The following is a 16444-nucleotide window of genomic DNA, read 5'->3' as shown; positions in this document are numbered from 1 at the left end:
CGGGGCTCGTACCTCACTTCTGCAACTGCAGTCCACGGCGCCGCCACCTTAACAAAATTGCTCGGCCAAGCCTAGCTCGAACTCTCATCAGGTTAGTCCACAAACTTTACTTGCGTGTGACGTTCCAATCCCCCCATCGCACTCGCCTCATCCAGTGCCATGTGTTTCAAACAGTGCTGCTAATGACAGTCGTGCACGTTGCGACCAGGCCCACCTCTCTGACAGCTACCGTGCGTGTTGATAAAAACTCCCCCTCTCTCACTAACCGGCCACATGACCCAGCGGCCACTGAGGCCCCATGTGCGACGCCAGCGCTGCTCTCGCCCATGCCGGTTGTCCAGCGCAAGGTTAACAGCGGACAGTCGCTGCCCCTTCCCCTTCACTCGGCGCTGAGCATGCACGCACCCCCTCCACACAAGCACACGCCACACTCCTGTAAGAGACATGTGACTTTTGTGCTACCTTTCCCCACTTGCACCATCGGCTATACCTCGTCACGCCCTACTCGTCCGAAGACTCGGTGCCAGGGCGTTAACCAATCTTATGTGCAGTTCTCAGTTTCTTCCGTCACAGACTGAATGACAGTCTAAATAGTTACCACTGCCAGCCCTCCTATTAGGCGTAAGGTCCGACGCCTCAACCCTATCAAGTTGCACGTGGCCCGGCAGCAAATTAATAAACTTTTGGCGACAGGTGTTCTGCAATCTTCAGACAGGAACAGGTCTTCACCAATCCACCTCGTCCCCAAACACGATGGATCTTTTCGAATGTGCAGCGATTACAGACGCTTAAACGCTTGTACCATCGTGGACAATTACCCAATGCCGAACATCAATGACTTCACACACGTTATCGGGTGCCACAATTTTCAGCGTTATTGAATTTAAACGCACCTACCACCAGATTCCTGTTGTGCCGGAAGACATTCCTAAGACGGTTATTATCGCACCGCTCAGTTTATTCCAATACCACTTCATACCGTTCGGCCTAAAGAACGCAGCGCAAACGTGGCAACGTTTCATTGAATGTATCTTGCGACAGTTTGAGTTTTGCTTTGCTTATCTGGACGTCATTCTTGTTTTCAGCAGCTCAGTGGAGGAACTTGAAAATCATCTGTCTACAGTCCTCCAGACCTTGAACTCCAATGGTGTTAAGGTCAACAAAGACAAGTTTCAGTTGCACCAGGCATCAGTCTCCTTCCTATGTTACACCGTCTCCGCTGATGGTATACAGCCTCCCAGATCTCGTGTGCAGGCTATCACGTCTCTGCTGCCACTGGCTACTTACAAAGAGTTATGCTGTTTCCTCGGCACCATCAATTACAATCGTCGCCATCTGCCTTCTGCCGCCGCTGTTCAGGCACCCCTGATGGATGCGCTATCAGGCAAACAAACTTTTGGTATCAAACCCATCTCTTGGACTGCTCTGATGCTAGAGGCCTTCAAGGCTCTGAAGACTTCTTTTGCTCGTGCTGTGACACTCACTCCCCCCTACCGCTCGGCCAAGTTATTCATCACTACAGACGCCAGCGACATCACGTTGGGGGCAACGTTGCAACAACGCAAGGGCGACACCGTTTCTCCCCTTCATTTCTTGAAACTATCTACGGCTCAGAGAAAATATTCTGCTTTCGATAAAGAGCTCCTTGCTGTTTATGAGGCAATCAAACATTTCCACACCGATGTCGAGGGACGTTCGTTTTTCGTCCTCATCAATCACAAACCACTGGCACAAGCGTTCTGCAACCCACCTGAGGACCCACCCCCTCATTGTTACCGCCTCCTTGACCTGGTTTGTCAATTCACAATGGACTTCCGTTACATCAAGGGTGCAGATAACATTGCTGCGGATTTCTTCTCGCAGATCTGCTGTTTCCTGCATCGTTGATGTTTCCGATCTGGCCTCCCTCCAAGCTTCTGACGAAGCTTCTCAGGCTCTCCTACGAGACCCACAAACATCACTTGTTTTCACAAAGGCTAAATTTCCTGGCGTTTCCGACGAGGTGTGATGTGATTCTTCGACTGGCACCCTACACCCTATGCTTCCACCTGGGCTGAGCCAACAGGTTTTTGATGCCCTGCATAACATAGCCCACCGGGGCATTTGAGCCGCCACACGTCTCATGTCCGAACGTTTTGTTTGGAAGAATATCAAACGGGACGCTCACACCTGGGTACGCAGCTGCGTCACTTGCTAGCGCAAAAAGATCAGTCGCCAACCTGCCCGCCTCTGGGCAAGTTCTACTTTCCCACAGGACGATTCCGTCACATACATATTGATCTGATCAGGCCTCTTCCTCCTTTGGAGAGCCATAGATATGTCTTATCAACTATCAAATGTTTGTCTCACTGGGTCGAGGCTGTCCCTCTCCCTAACATTACTGCTGAGACAGTAGCCAAGGCTTTAATTGACTCGTGGATTGCTCATTTCGGGTGCCCGACCACTATCACCACCAATCAGGGTCAACAGTTCGAATCCTCCCTTTTCACCATCCTCTGCAATATCTGCAGTATTAAAAAAGTACACACTACTGCCAATCAGCCACAAAGCGATGGGTTGATGGAGAGATGGCACCGCACCCTCAAGATGGCCCTTCGATGTCACGATTGTCTCTGGTCAGAAGCTCGGAAGCTCTCCCATGGGTGCTACTTGGTCTATGCTCGACCTATAAACCTGACCTACAGGGGACTACATCCGAATTTGTTTTTGGCGAGAATCCGGCCCTACCAGGGGAACTTATTCTTCCCCCAGGTTAGCGAGGATCTTCCCCCCCTCGCCAGATTTCATTAGCCGGATGCGCACGCATTTTCAACAAATGCTTTTGCACCTGCCCATCAGGTTCCCACCGCACTCTCCAACTGCTCCCATGTCATGCTGTGTGATGATGCGGTTAGGCAGCCTCTTCAACCTCCTTATCTTGGCCACTACAACGTCCTGTGCCTGGGGGACATGACTTTTGATATCATGATTAAAGACCGCACACAGACAGTTTCTCTGCATCACCTGAAACCGGCTTTCGTTGACCCTGATGGTCTCACACTGCCGTTGTCGGACTCTGCAGACGATCCATCCTTGATTGCGCGCACACCTCTTCCGCCGAAGACTGTTCACCACCATTCGCTGGTTTCCCGACCTCACCCCGTTTCACCTTGCGCAGGTTTCGCTCACTCATCTCCAACATCAGTCCTGCAATGTGCTGCCGCACCGAGTGAACGACGTTTCTGTAGTGACGTTCGACAACTGAGGGGTCATTCTTTTGACAGATACTGTGGCCCCCACCATCGGACGGTCCCTTACACATCAATATTGCACACAACCTCACACTCCCATGCGCGAGTGTGACCGAGCATCTCTACGTGCTTTCATTTCTGCAGATGACTCGATCCGCTTATGGGCCCCACACGCCTCCACCACACCATCGACCACCTCACGCACTTACTCCTGGGCCGGCCGCCATCTCATCTGGCCACGGTGGTTGACGGACTATGGAGTGGACCTGCCTCTTGCCACTTCGCCATCACAACCCACCTCGCTAGAGATGGAAGTAGTTGTGGTGTGCTTGCCTACATGTACGATTTCCATGTAGGCCCACACGCCGTCACCCTTGGACATCTGTAGTACTTCATACTGCGGGCGGGGGTGGGGGGTCTGTGTGGCATCGATAGTTCGTATTGACCACGAAACTTAATATCTGTGAACTCTAAGTGCTCTGTCGAGCCTCCATCTTAACTTTACTTTAGTCAGTTCTTTGTTATGCTTCATTCTGTACACATGCAGTGTCAAGTGTAAATATGTATGAGCTATGAATATAATAGAGGGAAACATTCCACGTGGGAAAAATATATCTAAAAACAAAGATGATGAGACTTACCAAACGAAAGCGCTGGCAGGTCAATAGACACACAAACAAACACAAACATACACACAAAATTCAAGCTTTCGCAACAAACGGTTGCTTCATCAGGAAAGAGGGAAGGAGAGGGAAAGACTAAAGGATGTGGGTTTTAAGGGAGAGGGTAAGGAGCCACACACACACACACACACACACACACACACACACACACACACATATCCATCCGCACATACACAGACACAAGCAGTCATTTGTAAAGGCCTTTACAAATGTCTGCTTGTGTGTGTGTGTGTGTGTGTGTGTGTGTGTGTGTGTGTGTGTGTGTGCGCGAGTGTATACCTGTCCTTTTTTCCCCCTAAGGTAAGTCTTTCCGCTCCCGGGATTGGAGTGGCTCCTTACCCTCTCCCTTAAAACCCACATCCTTTCGTCTTTCCCTCTCCTTCCCTTTTTCCTGATGAAGCAACACCGTTTGTTGCGAAAGCTTGAATTTTGTGTGTATGTTTGCGTTTGTTTGTGTGTCTATCGACCTGCCAGCGCTTTTGTTTGGTAAGTCTCATCATCTTTGTTTTTAGATATATGTATGAGCTATGACATATATGGGAATTAAGTTTTCTATATCCCGATTACCGATCCCGTTCCCATAAACCCCTTGCAACTGGTCATTGGACTGGAAATAATTTTCATTATTAGAGGTGGAAAATTTATATGGGCCACCAAGTATATTACACCACTCGCACAGGATTATAACAGTAAAAGGACCTATACTTTACCAAAACTATGAAATTCCATTCACTATGTAAGCTATAAATATCTAAATAAAAATTCATCTGTGGAGCAAAAGAAGCAGTCCAGAATATTGAGTTTCTTCATGAATTTAATTTAGTAGTTCATCAAAGATCTTACATTAATTAACTAAAGACCAAAGATTTTGGAAAACTTTCTAAGCTTAAGCTAGTTTCCATGAAGAAAAATTAGATCATTTTCATTCTAGGTAGTGAACAACCATTTAATACCATATCATTAGTAAGTAAAACATATTACAAGTCAATAAACAAGTATTAATTTGGCTGTTAACATATTTGGATCATAGGAAATTTCATGGGAACAACACAGATTTTAAAATAACAAATAAGTCAATCCACTTAAGAAATCATTAATTTAATGGTAACCTATGCATCAGACGTGCATGAAGAAAAATGTTTTTGTGCACGCACACACCCACGCTCACACCCACGCTCACACCCACGCTCACACACACGCTCACACACACGCTCACACACACGCTCACACACACACACACACACACACACACACACACACACACACAGAGAGAGAGAGAGAGAGAGAGAGAGAGAGAGAGAGAGAGAGAGAGAGAGATCAGTTCTTCTAGAGGTGGTGTGTTAAACAGGATGGACTTCTTAATTGTTGTTGAGTTAGTTTGGATAAGTTGGTGATGACTTATCTACATTGTTCTTGTTCATCATGAGTTATCTGTATCATATAGAGCAGTACTAACTATTTTTTTCTGTTTATATAGATGGCCTCATGAGAGTAGCTCGCAATGAAGGTGTGGGGTCGTTATGGAGTGGTGCTCTGCCTTCATTATTACTTGTTGTGAACCCTGCTCTTCAGTTTATGGTGTACGAGTCATTGAAAAGGCACATGAGAGCCGTGTACGGACCAACAGAAACAAGTGGTTGGGTCTATTTTCTTATGGGAGCAGTGGCAAAAGCTGTTGCTACAATATTGACTTACCCTCTTCAGATTGTGCAGACGAAACTTAGGGTAAAGTGTTAATATTGTTATTAGAATAATAATTATTATTATTATAAAACAGGTTAACAAGTAAAAAGTTTCTAATGGTACTGAACCATAGTCATACAGTATTTTTTGAAAGAACACAACGCCATTTGGCTTAATGTTACTGTGTTTTTCTTCTGTACAATCTAGATTATGGCTTTTATGCCACTTTTGAGTACAGTGCTAAAAGTTCTTAGACCATTAACATGTCATATCTGGTACAATGAAATCAGTTGGCTTTGGGCTGACTTCACAAGATATTACTTGTTAACGGTCTAAGAACTTTTAGCTTTGTACTCGATAATGGCATAAAAGCCGAAATCTAGATTGTACAGAAGAAAAATTCAGTAATTTACTGTCAAATGGTGGTGTATTCTTTCGAAAACAAATGGTTACTAAGACAATATTTTTCATATTTTCTAGATATTTTCCATAAATAGTCTTGAACCAATTAAAATTAACATTATCTGACTGTAACATGCATAATTTAAAAATATTAGAATCAGAGCATTAAGAATCTGCCATCTGTGTCTTTTGAAACATTTTAAGGAAATACCATTCTGCTAGACGTTGGGACACACAGTAAACCGAGGAGATAAATTTGTTAATACTGCACCATATGTGGTTTGTAGAACATATCCTGAAACATAAATTTTAATCAGCTTCTTTGCCATTACACACTGCTGATCAATTAGTTATACATTAGTGAGAGGATGTGGAAGTGGGAGTAATAGATCAAAACTACTAGCAGCTGATTGACAAGATTGTAATAAATTGAATGTCAGCTTCAATCTTTGTGTAACTTGAAACCTCTGATCCTGTTTGAGTTTTTCCACCATTTTTATTTCAATAGAATCTGTAATTATTCTGAGCCAGATATTTGGACAATGTGCCATGATAGCAGCTTCATATTTCGTATTGATACTAAAGGCATTTTTCCTTGACATTCAGTTTGTTCGGCCATTTCAGTTGGATATGCTGTTGATTTTCTTTGCACCTCTTCTCAGCTGTGCTGAACTCCTTCATACCTGATGTCCCACAGTGGCATGGAATGTGCTATGAGCCTGGTTTTCGGGTCTCTAGATCATTCTTAATGTAATGTCACAATGCCTTCATTTCAGTGGGAGTGAAATGAATGAACAAGGACAGAGGTCTAAGGTTCGGCACTAAATTTACTAATATGTCATTGGTCAATTCATCCTGAAGACACCAACAAAATGAGCATCTCACAGAAAAATGGCTCTGGCAGGATAAAACAAATGTGGATCAAAGGACAGACAGGGTACTGGAATCAAACTTGGCTGTCAGTAAGGGTGTGACCTCAATATTGCCTCACATATGGTCGTAGTTTAGGCAGCAAGGCTGAATAAGACTAGTTTCAGGAGTGCCTGAAGAAGATTGGGCCACTCAAAGAAATATTATGCACATAAAGTAATCAGTTCTATTAGAGATCTGAAAACACCAACAGTCAAAACACAAAAACTTTTGGAAATTGGTACATTGCCATTATCCATCTGAGCAGCTGCCTTTACAGGATTAAAGTGCAGTTGTCCAACTTGTAATGCAATACTCTTCTATGATTCAGGCTTTCTATTCTGAGAGATGTGGCAGTTGACAGTTTTGGTCTATAGTTAATTCCCATCATCTCTTATCCTGCATTGTGTTTCTTTCCCTAAAATTCTTCCTGTTTTTTTTTTTTTTTTCCTATCAAATTGTGAAAGAGTTTGTGTCTCACTTATTTTGTTCTTTCCCCTCTCTATGCTAGTAAAGAAAATCTGAGGCCAATTACCTTTACTTTGTGTGACATCTGAATGCTACACCACCTTGCTTCCAGATTTTGCTGTGTGTCCTCTCATTCTCATATCTACTATCTAAAATCGTGTTGTAGCACTACAATGATCATAATGTTTTAAAGGTTTAACAGTTATACTGACAAAAAATAATTAGCTATAAATATCCCTTCTGCTTACTACGTTTATTATTTTCTCATCCAGATCTTAATTTCTGAAGTCAGATGTATTTCCAGACCCTATGTGTAGGTTAATTACTGCTGCACTTACTACCTTATTATTCATAGTAGTGGTTGGTAGAAAGTCGTTGTAGGTATCGGCAACAGTTATGAAGCATTTATGCAAATCTAACTATCTAGATTACACTTCATTTATCCATGTAGATTACATATTTCAGCAGACTGCACTTGTCAGACCAAAACACAAGGGAAAAATAAATACAATGTATCAAGTCAAATAGTACTTTAATGTACAATGTGTAAGTTCATGCTGGCAATTTTTACCTTGTGTTTTGATCCAATGATATCAGTAGGCTGAAATGGATAATCTGTGTGGATAAATAAAGTATGATCCAGACAGATATTTTTGTGTAAGCTATTATTCTTTATAATACTAACTTTTTTCTGTACCTTATTCATAGCAGCTTGGTGAATATCCACTTCTTTCCTTTCCATCATAACATTACTAAATATATGGCGTGGTGTGTGACAGGCTGCACACTACAGGGTCCTTAACACTGTCATTGTTTGGCCCTAGGACTTTTTCTGTCCCTTATTGTTTCTTTCATGTCTGGCAACAATCATGATTTGAAGTCTAGGTTATAGTGTAAGACCGCCTGTAACCTAGTTCAGAGGTTTGAGAAATGCAAAAGTAACACACCTCCAATAGGGCCACGTCTAGTAAAGCACTATGATGTTTGAACCAACCTTCAGTTGGAGGACAGCTTCAGCTTTATTACCCATATATTTTATTTGTATTACTTGGCATTTTTCTGATCAGTGCACCTAATTTGTCTAGCTTTTTAGTATTCTCAGTTGTATATTTGCCCTTTTTGTTAAACTGAAACGAAACAAGGTAAATGTTTCTGTGGTTCTTTCTTTCTCTAGGACTGGGCATAGAGTGATCAACAATAAAGTAGTTTATTAATAACTGTACTGGTCAACTTCAATCCCCCCCCCCCCCCCCCCCCACTTCACCAGTAATTATTAGCCTTTTATCAGTTTCCTTAGATAAGTAGACTGTTTGCGGAGTTTGCACAGTAATGTTAGAATCGTTTGAATTTTTCTTATTGCAGATAATATCTGAAGCTAGATGATGGATTACAGAAATTTTAGTACGCAAGTGATACAGTATACTAAATCATTGGAATCTGGCCGCTGTGTGCTGCTCCTTGCCACCAAGGCAAATACATTCCAATCTCGTCTTAAGTGATTTAAGGAAACTGTGGGCCAGACAAGGATTCCTATGCTGGGATGGCCACTTAAATAACATCAAAATGATTTCCTGTCACATTTTTGCCCAGTAAGAACCAGTGCCTTGTCTTTCAAAATTTGTTTTCACATGCAGAGTAGAAAATTCAATTTGTATTTGTCTGCAATTAAAAATGTAGAATCATGTGTAATAAAGTGTAAACTGTTCACCAAATCATCATTTGCAGTAGTGTGTTCATGCCCAACAGTTGCACCTGTTGTTGCACAAATTCTAAAAGATGTTGTATTTTCAGAGTTGTATAGCGCTAAAGTTCCACAATCTGATCAGTGGATTATTGAATATTATGACAAAGCTGATTTGTGAGCTCTGATGCTGAATGGCATTCCAAATAAGATTGCAATCAGAATATCTTGGGGATGAAGATATCATTCAAAATTCCTCAGGCCAATACAGCTTATTCTGTTCTTGTGCTTAGATGATTCTTACACCCAGTAAGAAAGTAATTAGCTGTAAATAGATATGGGTGGTCAGAAATAATAGTGACAATGCTTACATCATTTGAGGTGCGTATTGTAGCAGCCATAGGTCTCAGGAAAACTTAAGTGACTATCCCGTGAAGAATGTCTGCATAGTTGTCTGCCTGACAGGTGTATAGAAAATAGTCTGTTGGAGATTATTTATTGTTGTTTATTTGAAAATTTACTTGTAGTAAGAAACTAGCCTTTCCTTTGTTCTGATACTCCAAAGAAGAGTGTGACTGGGCAGCAGGAAATGTTGAAATTTGAAAAAATTGTGATTGCAGTGGCTCTTCAAAGGAATTCACTTTTTTTTAATTTCATTTTGCAGCATGGGCACAATTTCAAAGATTTGACTTCTGATGCTGGGATGATTGAAATGACTTTATACTTACTCAGGTAAGAATTATGCTTCTTGTTACCACAGTTAATGCAACTCTACTGTCCTATGCTCCTATATAAGAACTGAGAACAGCCAAGAAAGAGACTTCACAGGTGCTCTGAAAGCAATATTGTTAGCAATTTCAAATGAGTTATGGAATGTGAATAGTAAACTGTTTGGAGCTGAAAACACATCATACCGAACATATGACTAGATAGGATGCTGATGCACATTTCTGTGGCTTTAATAAATTAAAAGCAGTAATATTTAAGAAGCTTTAATTTGGTAACTTGGTGGGGATTGTTTGAAACTTGATATTTCTGTGGTGTATGGAATGGGAAAAGTGACTATATGACTTTCAGTCTACACTATTCAAGGAGCAAGGTGGTGGTGGTTGAAATTGGCATGCAGCCTTCTGAAGGATATAAAACATTAATCATCTGATCATTCAAATATCATTACCTCTTGTACTTCTCACTTGTAATGTATCAATATTACAAAGCCAATAGAGCAGTAGTTCCAACAAGTGATCAGCCTTCCCCCCCCCCCCCCCCCCCCAAATAATGTTATTGAAACATCGTTGAAATGTTTTACAGAATTGCACTTGCCCAGAGATAAATTCAAACACACTTTCTTGGACAGTTCAACTGTTATTTTTTGGTGTATTTAGTATTCTTTATGTAGCAAATTATCTAAAAGTTTGTGTTACACTGGTTTGTGGTATTATTGTCACTAAACAGTTAGCTGTAGCATGCACAATGTACACAATGAAACAAATACTGTAACAGAAACTTTATTTTACAATACCAGAATTAATTTTCTTAATTAAAAAAATGTGTAAATATATATATCCTTAATAAAAGTCCTCAATCTTTCCTCTCCCACATCCACACCGGCTGTTCAGAACATCCTCCTGCAGACCAGCCGCAAATTAGAACAGCATGCCACCCTTCACCTCAAAAAACTATCCAATCTCCTGGTTTCCCACCTCCGGAAAGGCAACTCACTCACCCTTCACAACCTTTCCAGCAAACCTCAACCTCCTCTCATTGCACACAAACCCAGTCTCTCCCATCTACTCAATCTCCCACTTCCAGCTCCACTCCCTCCAAAACCTCAAAATTCCAATCAACACAATCTGGAACCACAACACCCTAATTCAGTAGTTAACCTTTCCTCCAAACCTCTCTCCCAATCCAAACCTCTGTCCTATCCAAAGGCCTCACCTTCAGCCCCACTCCCAGATTCAATCAAACAGCCCTCGTCAAAGATTTACTGTCCTACACCCGTAGTCTCTGCTGGAAGTATCACTTTGCCACGAAGAAAAATGATCCTAATCCTACTCCTAATGATCCAACTCCCCAAGACACTATCCAAATTGAACCCTGCCTGGAACAGTTCCGTCCTCCGTCACAGTGGGACCCACCTCCTCTTCCTCAAAATCACCCTCTCCAAACCTTCCAGGAATTTCTGACTTTCAGCCTTGCCTCTCAATCCTTCTTAAAAAACCTTAATCCTACTCCCAACATCACCACTGCTAAAGCCCAGGCTATCCGTGATCTGAAGGCTGACCGGTCCATCGTCATCCTTCCGGCGGACAAGGGTTCCACGACCATGGTACTTGATCATCGGGAGTATGTGGCTGAGGGACTGCGTCAGCTTTCAGACAACACCACATACAAAGTTTGCCAAGGTGATCCCATTCCTGATGTCCAGGCGGAGCTTCAAGGAATCCTCAGAACCTTAGGCCCCCTACAAAACCTTTCACCTGACTCCATCAATCTCCTGACCCCACCGACACCCCGCACCCCTACCTTCTACCTTCTTCTTAAAATTCACAAACCCAATCAATCCCGGCCGCCCCATTGTAGCTGGTTACCAAGCCCCCACAGAACGTATCTCTGCCTACGTAGATCAACACCTTCAACCCATTACATGCAGTCTCCCATCCTTCATCAAGGACACCCACCACTTTCTCGAACACCTGGAACCCTTACCCAATCCGTTACCCCCGGACACCATCCTTGTAACCATTGATGCCACTTCCTTATACACAAATATCCCGCACGTCCAGGGCCTCGCTGCGATGGAGCACTTCCTTTCACGCCGATCACCTGCCACCCTACCTAAAACATCTTTCCTCATTACCTTAGCCAGCTTCATCCTGACCCACGACTTCTTCACTTTTAAAGGCCAGACATACCAACAATTAAAGGGAACAGCCATGGGTACCAGGATGGCCCCCTCGTACGCCAACCTATTCATGGGTCGCTTAGAGGAAGCTTTCTTGGTTACCCAGGCCTGCCAACCCAAAGTTTCGTACAGATTTATTGATGACATCTTCATGATCTGGACTCACAGTGAAGAAGAACTCCAGAATTTCCTCTCCAACCTCAACTCCTTTGGTTCCATCAGATTCACCTGGTCCTACTCCAAATCCCATGCCACTTTCCTTGATGTTGACCTCCACCTGTCCAATGGCCAGCTTCACACGTCCGCCCTCATCAAACCCACCAACAAGCAACAGCACCTCCATTATGACAGCTGCCACCCATTCCACATCAAACGGTCCCTTCCCTACAGCCGAGGTCTTCGTGGCAAAGGAATCTGTTCCAGTCTGGAATCCCTGAACCATTACACAAACAACCTGACAACAGCTTTCGCATCCCGCAGCTACCCTCCCGACCTGGTACAGAAGCAAATAACCAGAGCCACTTCCTCATCCTCTCAAACCCAGAACCTCCCACAGAAGAACCACAAAAGTGCCCCACTTGTGACAGGATACTTTCCGGGACTGGATCAGACTCTGAATGTGGCTCTGAAGCAGGGATAAGACTTCCTCAAATCCTGCCCTGAAATGAGATCCATCCTTCATGAAATCCTCCCCACTCCACCAAGACTGTCTTTCCGCCGTCCACCTAACCTTCGTAACCTCTTAGTTCATCCCTATGAAATCCCCAAACCACCTTCCCTACCCTCTGGCTCCTACCCTTGTAACCGCCCCCGGTGTAAAACCTGTCCCATGCACCCTCCCACCACCACCTACTCCAGTCCTGTAACCCGGAAGGTGTACACGATCAAAGGCAGAGCCACGTGTGAAAGCACCCACGTGATTTACCAACTGACCTGCCTATACTGTGACGCATTCTATGTGGGAATGACCAGCAACAAACTGTCCATTCGCATGAATGGACACAGGCAGACAGTGTTTGTTCGTAATGAGGATCACCCTGTGGCTAAACATGCCTTGGTGCACGGCCAGCACATCTTGGCACAGTGTTACACCGTCCGGGTTATCTGGATACTTCCCACTAACACCAACCTATTCGAACTCCGGAGATGGGAACTTGCTCTTCAATATATCCTCTCTTCCCGTTATCCACCAGGCCTCAATCTCCGCTAATTTCAAGTTGCCGCCACTCATACCTCACCTGTCATTCAACAACATCTTTGCCTCTGCACTTCCGCCTCGACTGACATCTCTGCCCAAACTCTTTGCCTCTGTATATGTCTGCTTGTGTCTGTATATGTGTGGATGAATATGTGTGTGTGTGTGTGTGCGCGAGTGTATACCCGTCCTTTTTTCCCCCTAAGGTAAGTCTTTCCGCTCCCGGGATTGGAATGACTCCTTACCCTCTCCCTTAAAACCCAAATCCTTTCGTCTTTCCCTCTCCTTCCCTCTTTCCTGATGAGGCAACAGTTTGTTGCGAAAGCTTGAATTTTGTGTGTATGTTTGTGTTCGTTTGTGTGTCTTCCAGCACTTTCATTTGGTAAGTCACATCATCTTTGTTTTTATATATATACCTAAAAACAAAGATGATGTGACTTACCAAACGAAAGCAGGCACATTTTACAGCATTGTTACTAACTTCCACTGTTTATCTTTTGGTAGGAAACATGGGGTTGGTGGACTCTTCAAGGGAATGGAATCTAAACTGCTTCAGACTGTTTTAACTGCTGCACTTATGTTTGCAACATATGAGAAGATTGCAGCATTTGTCTTCAAGTTGATGTTAAGTCATCAACAAACAGTAATTAAGAGAAATCATTAGGAAAATGGTTTATAAAGAGTAGAATTCGGTGTAGATACTAGTCTGTCTTACCTAAGAATACCAAAGGCCAGTAATCTTTAGAATGAATAACACTCAAAGAGTAGGCATTTCATGTAAGACATCCTCTTGTATGTATGACAGTGCTAAGCAGTCTTTATTTCTTTTGGTGGTGTATGAGTGTAGTGATCAGAAAAGTATTTGTGACACTTGCTAATGAAATTGTAATGATTTATATTTCTTATAGATAATATTGTGATCATTGAAAGTTGCAGTATTTCCATGACATTAGCTCTCTTATTGTTCGTGTCATACTGTGTTTTTGTCTGTCTTTTCACTGCACACTCTTACTGTATGTCATACAATACTCTTGCCTATCTGTTCACTGGAGGATTTTGTATTGGTTATATTAATTTTTTATATGAATTTCCTTTTTACCTCTGTCATTAAGAGAAATCAAAGAAAGTAGAACGTCCTCTTCTGTCGAAAATTAAGTATTATTCTCACAAGTACAACCCAGTAGCATAGACATGAGATCATTTTCAAGAAGTGTGTTACAAAGAACAAGAAAATGTCAGAGATAAAGTTATAAAAATGATTAACATGAAATTAATTTCTCAGTAATGACAAATACTAAGATTAACCTCGTTAGTGTTCTCCATGTCTGTGTTGGCCAAATCAGACTAGGGGAGTTTCATTTCCCATTCTACACTGCAGTGCAGAATATTGCTGTTGATTTTGTTAGAATAATACATGCATTCCCTACACATGAAATGGAGGTAAAAATCCAAAATGTCAAATGTTCATTCACTTACTTGCAGAAAAAAACTAATGTGGTAGACGGAGAGCTTGGAGCTATGTAGTTAACAAGGAAGGCTTCAAAGATCTGAAGGGACTTGCTGGTGCCATAAGTAGAATATTTGTGGTGGGGAACAGAGTGTGAGGTGAAGCCTGTGTAATTCAGCATTTTGTTATTTCCAGTGACACTTGAAGCTCACACAAACCATATAATTAACCATTCAACATGCCCTGCATCATACATTTTAATGCCTGCCAAAGTTTCATCTCTGTATAATCATTCCATAATAGATGAAAGGTTGGTATTTGTGTCTCTATTACAGATATATAATCTATTTTTAGCATAAAAGTGTACTAATGTACATTCAGAACCACTCATTCTTAAAAAGCCACATTATATATAGCAATGCTTCCTCCTTACAGCAGATGAAGATTGCTCTCTAAAAAAATTCCCATTCCCACTGTTATTTCAGATGCTTTATGTGATCAAAACCACCTTGGTTTTTACTCCTCAAATTGAATGTGTAATCTATTACTGAAAAAGAAAAGTGACTGTGAGTCATTGAAGTACTGGCTGTCTGTCTTACAGCTTATTGCTCCAGATTTAGCACTGCCCTTTGTGGTGATTTGTGGGTACTCCTATTTTTATGTGGAAATTTAAGAAATATTGTTACTACTCGATTGGCGACTTATTACATGAATATTCTCTGGTGGTCTCAGGGAAACAAAATGGAAATTCAACACAACATTATACAGAAGAGCACAAAAGTCATTTCATATATGACAAAGTAGGAAATAGTTTAACATTTTTAAGCCTATAGTTATTTCTTCTCATCAGTATGCACACCTTCGGAATCAGTCTGAAATTCCAAAAGTAATTCTCAGTGTTACGTAAAAATTATTTCCTTCCTTATTTTATCAATGAGAGGCAACTCTTGTGCCACTCAGTCTAAGCTTATTTTAGCCCAAGAACTGTATTGAAAGACAACTAAGTATGTCACTATGATTCATCACATTAGTATAACTCTTATATTGAACATATGTTAGTTTCACAAGGTCTTATTAGTTTCCATATTTCGAAACTGGAACATTGTGAAACCAGATGAATATTTTAATCTTTTTGTGTCATGGTACATATTAAATAGGGAATATGACAGCTCTCTGTGTTTAGTATTGACACTGAATCAAAAATAATGAATATGTAAGACAATACTGCTTTTAGTAGATTAAGTTTTTTATATTTCCTTATATTACAGTGATGAAAGAAGCTACTGTTTAATGTCAGCTAAATAGAGGGTGGACTGTATCTTGTGTAACTTAAAACTATCCCTGTAAAAGCATTATTGTATTTATTGAACCTTTGCAGACATCCATTTATTTTGTCTCTGTTCAATTAGGAGACTATAAAACTGTGATTGTGTTGCCATTGAGCATATTTCTGTGATTTTTACTTTGCTTTAATTTACTGTAATTAAAAATATTTGTGAATAATGTTTCATGTAATAATTATCTCACCATATCACACTACAGCTGCAGATAAAACAGCAGCTGACACTCTGCCATGTATAAATATTTTTTTGTACAGATAAATTTGTTCATTAAAATATTTGTTCCTTGAAACCAATAATCACATAGTGTGTCCTAGACTCGGATGATATATTACATAATCAGCAACAACTAAATGATGGAGGGGGGTAAAGAGAATCTGCTTCCCAGAGACACAGTAAGTCTACACAGGTTCCAGTCTCCAGAGCATATTTATTCTATATGGAGGAAGGTGGTTCAATTAATGCACTAAACTCACTCGCTCAAGACCAGGGTTCAAG

The 16444-nt window shown here is 41.8% G+C and overlaps 1 protein-coding gene across 1 annotated transcript in view; it reads left to right on the top strand.

The window, feature by feature from the left end:
* Positions 1 to 16242, top strand: part of LOC124606756 (peroxisomal membrane protein PMP34-like) — a 70150-nt gene extending 53908 nt beyond the window's left edge. The window contains exons 6-8 of the mRNA XM_047138806.1: positions 5391 to 5638; positions 9721 to 9788; positions 13664 to 16242. Coding sequence (XP_046994762.1) covers positions 5391 to 5638; positions 9721 to 9788; positions 13664 to 13823 — 476 coding nt within the window. The 3' untranslated portion in view covers positions 13824 to 16242. The remainder of the gene's footprint in view (positions 1 to 5390; positions 5639 to 9720; positions 9789 to 13663) is intronic.
* The last annotated feature ends 202 nt before the right edge of the window (positions 16243 to 16444 follow it).

Source organism: Schistocerca americana, chromosome 3, assembly GCF_021461395.2.
Source record: "Schistocerca americana isolate TAMUIC-IGC-003095 chromosome 3, iqSchAmer2.1, whole genome shotgun sequence".
In the NCBI taxonomy this organism is placed as follows: domain Eukaryota; kingdom Metazoa; phylum Arthropoda; class Insecta; order Orthoptera; family Acrididae; genus Schistocerca; species Schistocerca americana.
Note: the sequence above shows the minus strand (reverse complement) of the source record. Positions and strands in the feature narration are given on the sequence as shown.